Source organism: Microtus ochrogaster, chromosome 16 (genome assembly GCF_000317375.1).
Source record: "Microtus ochrogaster isolate Prairie Vole_2 chromosome 16, MicOch1.0, whole genome shotgun sequence".
NCBI lineage: Eukaryota > Metazoa > Chordata > Mammalia > Rodentia > Cricetidae > Microtus > Microtus ochrogaster.
The window spans coordinates 41,332,928-41,340,745 of record NC_022018.1 but is presented as its reverse complement, the minus strand read 5'-3'; the positions used below and the strand labels follow the sequence as shown (position 1 = coordinate 41,340,745).

General features: G+C 41.4%; 1 protein-coding gene across 1 annotated transcript in view; it reads left to right on the top strand.

Moving 5' to 3' along the window:
• Positions 1 to 7,818, top strand: part of F13a1 (coagulation factor XIII A chain) — a 157,279-nt gene that overhangs the window by 8,671 nt on the left and 140,790 nt on the right. The window contains exon 3 of the mRNA XM_005355047.3: positions 4,496 to 4,684. Coding sequence (XP_005355104.1) covers positions 4,496 to 4,684 — 189 coding nt within the window. The remainder of the gene's footprint in view (positions 1 to 4,495; positions 4,685 to 7,818) is intronic.

Sequence of the window (7,818 nt, the reverse complement as noted above, 5' to 3'; positions counted from 1 at the left end):
CTCCCCTCCCCTCCCCTCTCCTCTCCTCTCCTTGCCTCTCCTCTTCCTTTATTCCTTCTTCCCTCTCTCCCTATCAATAAGTAAATACTTTCTTTATAAAAACCCAGCTTCAGATATTGCATTACAGTAATGAAAAACAGATTAGACTACCCAGTGAGTCCACTGAGCCATTAGAAAATTACTCTGAGGAAAAGTCAACATGACTGCCATTTCTATTTTTAAAGAATAAGCCACCAGTTTTATCTTTCCACACATCTTTCACGGTTTCCTGGCATCTCGAACTTGATTGCTTTGTTTGAAATCCTTTACCTATCAGAGTAGCTTTTAATCTTCCATACCTCAGCCAAGTTTAAGTTTTGTGCCCTTTTCTTTTCCAAGTTTCACTTTTTAAACAAAATGTTTTCTTAGTTCAGATTGTTTTAACGTAGATTCTTAAAAGATTAAATGGGAATTTTTTATTTAGCTTTGCCCTGGTTTCTCCTCACTTAGAATGAAGTGTTTTCCTATGAATTTTTCCCTTCTTTTCCAAAGGCACTGGCTTATTAGGGTGATGTTGTAATAAAAAAAATCAAGACACTCAAAACATGATTTTTGCAAGTTCAATGCTTAAAATTTAATATCCGCAATAGCAGAGCAATAGGCATAAACACATACTCATATGTACACATATGCCGATACCAGCATGTGCATGTACCTTAGTGTCATGTACTTTGTAGATGTGTGGGCAACTGAGTAAGTGTGCAACTTAGGGGGCAATATCCTGATTCCTGGTCTGTCTTACTCCTTAGAGACTGAGTGTCCCACTAATCTTGGAACGTACCATTTGTTTACGAGACTGATGGAAAACAAACTCCAGCCATGCCCTTGCCTCTGTCCTCTACAGTTCGAGGGTCACAGGAGTGTATGATACACCCAGATCTCAAGTGGGTGCTATGGATCCGAACTCAGATCTTCCTGCTTGCACAGCTTCCTTACCCATCTCCTAGGTCCTATATATTGTTTCCAAAACAAACTGTATGTTTGTTTTCACTAAGAAAAAAAAATCCCAAGAAACCATAAGGCGTGTGTGTGTGTGTGTGTGTGTGTGTGTGTGTGTGTGTGTCTTGTCTGTCTTTCTTAGGCTTGACACTCTAACTTTCAATAGCACCTTACCTACCCTTTGTTCCAAACAGCATGAAGACTTGGTGGTCTTATCCAATAGGAAACTAAAGTTCTAACACGGAGGCCTTGGTAATCTCCAATCCTCTTCTCCAATAGGCCATGTGGTCCTCAAAATTAATTGTCTAGAGAGTAAACTGCCTGGTGAATGATATTTAAAGAACTGATATATTCGCTTCTGTGGTTAATGAAATAATTCTTTTTAAAATGAAAAAAAGAACATCAAGACCCAAATGTTTAGATATAAGATTTATTTAAGTGAAAAGCAGCAATTGGGACATTGGGGGGCAATTGATCATGAGGGAGGGAGGGTAGTGTAAATGGAGGCAAAAAGGGGAGTACCTTAGGACCTGTAGACTCATGCCCTACAGGGAGACTGATCTCAGTACATTCTTTACCCTAGAATGGGCAACCACTCCCTAACTGGCCTTCCAGATATCAAGACTGACACCATCCCAGCTTTCCCCCACTCTGTCTCCAGAAGTGGTTTAAACTTCTGTGTATGAATTTAAGCATTATGTAAGTTTACTGCTTTGGGTTTTAACTGGATCCTCAATACAAAGTCTAAACCCCTGAACAAGGCTAATGAGGCTTGCGGGAGTTCTTGGCCTTGAGCTTCATTGTGCTCCTCAACTCCCCCGAGCCAGCTTACTGTCTTCCAGCTTCTCTTGTGATCATTCACCCTCTTGCCTGAACCGTTCTCCTTGCCTGATGCTATTCTTCCCCAGCTGTCTTCATCAACATTGAGGATCAACTTGACAGAGCCTAGAATCACCTGAAAAGGGAGTCTCAGTTGCATATTTACCCTTACCTGATTGATCTTCAAGTATGGCTATAAGGCAGTGAGGAGGCAATTGCGTAATCAATACTTGGATTCATAGCTTGTGAAACAACACAAAATAGCACACTATGGAAATCGGACTGTAGAGAATTGTAAATGTAATGAATGCACACTGAAGGTCCAAAATGATCATAAGTGTGTGCAACAATGGACCAATTCTACAAGCAGAAATGTAATATGAATGCATGCAAGGCCTTAAAATGGAGCCACAAACTAAAAAACAGTTGCATAAAAGTATAGCCTAGACCAAGATGGAGGGGGGAGGACTTCGGACTTTCCACAGGGCAGGGAACCCTGACTGCTCTTCAGACTCGAGAGGGAGAGGGAGAGGAGGGGGGGAGGTTAGGAGGGGGGGAGGTGGGGAGGGGTGGAAAGTGGGAGGAGTGGGAGGCTGGGAAGAGGCGGAAAAAAATTTTTTTTCTTTCTTAATAAAAAAAAAAGAAAAAAAAAGAAAAAAAAAAGTATAGCCAAATAGCTGCCCAGGTAAGAGATCTTTGGGTGTCTAGGCTAAATTGCTATACACTATTGATTAAAAGAGACATCAGAATGTGTTTTAAGGATTTTTCTTCAGCAGATGCTTAATGTAAAATTCCCTAGTAAGATATTAGTGTCCAATGATGCCTGAGATGAAGAAACCAAAATGTGCTTTATTTTTACAAGATTCATTAATGGTCTCATTGTAGTTTACTAGAAAAACTACAGCCAGAATAATGTATTTTAGTCAAGGGAAAACTCTTCATGAGAGAAATTAACAAAATGAAATCCACTATGAAACAGAGGAATTCATAAAATTCTGGAAGTGATTACTTTAAAAGGGGTAAAATATTGAGGTGGTGTCACTCAGAGGGTGTCGCCAAGTGGTCTTTAAATTCCAGTGTACCAGACAGAGACTTGCTCTGGATCTGTGTGGAAGTCCAGAGCCAGGATGTGTGAAAATCCACAGGAAGGCAGACATCAGGCCATCTTGAGAACAGTAGAGTTGTATAAGAGTAGACTGTATGTCCCTCCTGATAGTGAATGTCCTGTTTAGTCAACGATCAGAATCTTTGCATAGAGATGGCTCATCCATACCTAGAATATCTACCCAATGGTCCATAAGGTGCCTTTGTCTCTGAGATTCAGTGAAGTTGTGTTATTGGGGCATTCCTTCCACCCCTGTACCTCTGTTCATGATTGGAGAACTGATGGATTCATTTTGAGATTTTGGATTGATGATGATGAAAATTAAAAGACATTTTAATCCTGATAAGAAAGAGGATTTTGTGTGTGTGTGTGTGTGTGTGTGTGTGTGTGTGTGTGTGTGTGAGAGAGAGAGAGAGAGAGAGAGAGAGAGAGAGAGAGAGAGAGAGAGAACACACAGAGAGAAACAGAGTCAGAGAGAGGGTTGTAAACTAGTTTATATGTATGCTCTGTATGTGTTCACATATTAATGCACATGTATACATGCATGTAGAGACTAGAGGCCAGGCTACTTTACTCAGCATTCCCTACATGAAACTCCAAATATATGTACAGAAACCAGTTCCCTCACTCAATCTCCTAAGCTACAATGTAGATATTCCTGCCTTCAATGTGGTGATCACATGCGTGACAGAATGAAGACAGGGCAAAAGGGGAGCTTGCTTTTCTCTGGGGCTAGCATGTGTTACACTCTCTGCAGGTTCCTTTCACTCAAGGAATCTCGTGTCTCCATCCTATGTGTAAGCCTCTGCAGGACTTTGTAACCTGACACAAGAACCTGCAAAATAAGTGGATGTATGCAAAACTACACAAGTAGCAAACATGTAATTGATATGTATACTCCTGACTCCAAAAGACAAGGAAGCCATGGAAGTTTTGGCATCAAAAAGACAAGAGTCTGACACCTAGATGGCTCATTTAGGAGCCAAGGAAGTGTGAGGCTGACTCTACCCATGCCAGTGGACGTGATTGCATGTTGTCAGACAGAAAAGCTGCCTTTCTTTCTAGAGAATGGTTCCCCTCCCCGTCTCGGCCTTTGAGGAATCAGATCTACTTTTAGAATTACAGTCGGAGGACATCTGACCCTTCCTGGGGTGGGAGAAGAAGTTTGGATTAATGGCTAGCTTTTTGCCTTTGAAGATTTGTCAGATTTGATCCCTCCTTTTTGAAAGATGGGGTAATTGAAGTGGCAGTGTCACACAGGGAGGCATAGTCATGGTGGGAAGGACCTGACTTAAAACCCAGCATGAGATGGAAGGCTTGAACTCTGACCCTCGCTTCTCTGTTTCTAGATCTATAAACTAGGTGCCTGTCTCTCCCAAAGTGAGTATTCTGTGCTCTGAAATGAGTTCACAGGTGGAAAGAGGTTAAAAAATACCTGTTTTCCAAAACAAGAGGCTGATTCTCAAATCTGCTGCCCCTCCCTTCCCTTGCAATTTCATTCAGCTGACCTTCTTCTAGAAAAATAGATTACAGAGAGTATATTTAGGTCAAATACCTTTAATAGTTTCCTTATTTTGCTTTCTGCATGGACAGATTACCTGACTGTCACAGCTGTTCACCTGTTCAAAGAGAGATGGGACAGCAACAAGATTGATCACCACACAGACAAATACGACAACGACAAGCTGATTGTCCGTAGAGGGCAGACTTTCTACATCCAGATTGACTTCAATCGTCCATATGTCCCCAGGCAGGATCACTTCAGAGTGGAATATGTCATTGGTGAGTGCTGTCTGTCCTAACTACAATACCAGGGGTCACATGGCAGAGAGAGGTGGGAACTGGTATGATTATACTCTTCCCAAGTCCTATATTTAAGACTGGTTGGAGGAATGGTCAAATTGGTCAAGTATCAATCATTTGAAAAATCTAGCATGTTTAGTGTAAAAAGTCATTCAACTGTTTTGTCTTTCTCAAATAATTTTGGCATCCTATTGTTTTGGCTTAACTTTAGAATTGTTCAATCGGTTTCACGTTCTGGGAGCATTTGCAAACCTTAGCATCTGATCTTCACATTTGCCCCCCCCCCCAGTTAGATCTGTAAGAAGGAAGTCTCTGGTGGTTCATGAGAAAAGGATGATTCACAAAATCCACAGGCTAGTTTGTACTCTGTTCTTGAAGACTGACGCTGTACATTAGGTTCAGGAAAGTATCATTTAGCTTTGCTTGGCCCATTGATTCTCAAATTAACTTGGTTCTGCTTCCCTTTTACAAAGTATGAGTTTTGTGTTCAGATGTGTAATATGGTGACCACAGCTCATGGCAATGTATAACAGGCTTTGGTACAAAGATATGTATTGTTTTGATTTGGTGCTTTCAGACAGGTTCTTACTATATAGTCTTATGACAGTTTATTTTGGGATGATCTTGTGTGCAAAGGCATACAGGACTCAGGACTGGGCAGAGGGGAGAGTTAAGTAGCAAAGCCCCAGAGACCTCATTGAACCCCAAGGTGTGCTGTGTAGCTGGACTAGTTTCTTCGGGGTGGTCCTGTTGTAAAGAATGGGTTCCTTTTCCTCTGTGCATGGATTGGTCCTTGGTTCTTGGATTCCTTTAGGGAAGGACTATAATCTTAACATAGCTGGTTTCCTGTGTTGGCCAGCAAGGCTCTAAGAGTAGAGAGCAAGACAGAGAGAGGTTTGGGTCACATATTGCTGTATGCACTTCAGTGAGCACCAAGGTCTTTAAAAAGACGAACAAAAAAGAAATAGTATTGGTTTTATTTCTTCAGTATAAAGGGAGAAAACAAACACATAACTCATCTTATTTTAAGATTAAAAACGTATACAGTCAAACTAACATGTATTTTAAACCTTGTGTAACCTCTTCACATGTTTAACTTTAAGTGCTATTCCATCATGGCTCTTCTGGGAATTATAACGTTAGTGGATTTTCTGATTCCAAATTTGTCATCAATATAAGAAAAAGAAAGTAACAACATTCTATGCTCTACTATTTAGTAGTTGAACCTCTGGCTCTTAAAGGAGATAATTAAGGGAGCAGGGATGGGGGATTTGTTTCCTGTCCTTTCTCTGTTTCCCGTCATTCAAACTGTAACAGGATCACTGCAACAATAGTGTAAGACTGAGACAGCTGGGCCTTTCTCCAGCTCTTGCCATTTTTCTCCTGGAAGAGGAGAATCTCTTCTTCTAGAAGGTAAGGGGCTGGGGGGGGGGGTGGTCATTCACATGATGGAACGACGTAAGTGACTCCCACAAGCTGCCCTCTCTATGCATAAATACATGTAAAAATGCTTAAATTAATTTTTAAAATGACAAGGGCCGGAGAAATGGCTCAGAGTATTGCTCCTGTAGAGGACCTAGGTTCAATTATAGCTCCTATGTCAGAAATTTGCAACCATTTGTAACTCCAGAACCAGGGATTCCAACACCCACTTCTGGCCTGCAAATACTTCTGCACTCACGTGCGCAGACACATACAACTGCATGTAATTAAAGCTAAAATAAACCTTTTAAAACTAGATGGTTGAGCACAATTAAAATACATCAACAATATCAGTTGAAACATTCACTTTAAAGAACATATCTACCACTTGCAGAATTTTATTACAATGTTAAGATCACACACACACACACACACACACACACACACACACACACACACACATCTTCCTGCTGATTTGCTTCCAGTCCATAGCCAGTAATTTTTGTTATTATTTCCTTTTGCTTCTCCAGGACCTTGTCTATAGTGAGTTGAGCTGGGACAGGTTGGTACTGCGGAGTGTCGCTTTATGCTGTCCTCAGAACCTAGCTCATGGGTCTTATTTAGGAGTGATTCTACCTTCTAACTAATTTTCTTCCTTTTTCTTCCTCCATTCCTTCTCTTCTCTCTTCCCCCCTTAGTCTTTCTATTACTGTAAAGAGACACCATGACCGTGGCAACTCTTATAAAGAAAAAGCATTTAATTGGGGGTAGCTCACATTTTCAGTGGTTTAGTTCATTGTTATCATGGTGTAACATGGAAAACCTGGTGCTGGAGGAGCTGAGAGTCCTAGATCTTGATGCTCAGGCAACAGAAAGCGGTCTGAATTTGTTATAGTATGAGCATAGGAGACCTCCAAGCCACACTTCCTCCAACAAGGCCACACCTACTGCAACAAGGCCACACCTACTTCAACAAGGCCACACCTCCTAATAGTGCCACTCTCTACCAGCTTCTGGAGGCCAATTAAATTTAAACCACCACACCTCTTTTTCTCCTTTCCTCCTTCCTTCCTTATTTAGATACACATCTAATATTTAAGTGATTCCTTTTAAGGTATTTAAGCAAGATGGTTCCAGATGAACTTAATGTGTACTGGTTTTCTAGGGAGAAGATGTCCAGGAAAGTTCTGGGGAGAGTTAGGGCTTTTTCTCTGGTCAGGATTTTGCAAGCTTTTGTTTGACAACTGCAGTCATTAGCTGTGGGCTGACACAGCCAGCTGGAGCATTAGGTGGGAAGTGCTAACAAATTTGAAGAGGTGGGAGTGGCTTTTCTCTCTCACTCCACCTCAGCCTGCAGCAAAGCTAAAACATGAAAGCTGGAACAGAGTGTGAATTGTGGCTTTGCTAACCCGTGGCTGCAGCTAGGGCTGGGCAGCAGCTGGTGGTGTTAATTTGCTGTTACTTTAGTGCATCCCCCCTTCTTCATATAGTTGAGAGAGAAAAAAATCATTCCTTTTTAAAATCAGTAATGGATTCTGTGTGACACTGCCACACATGTATGTACCATGCTGCTGTGACACTGCACACATGTATGTACCATGCTGCTGTGACACTACCAAACATGTATGTACCATGCTGCTGTGACACTACCAAACATGTATGTACCATGCTGCTGTAACACTGCCACACAT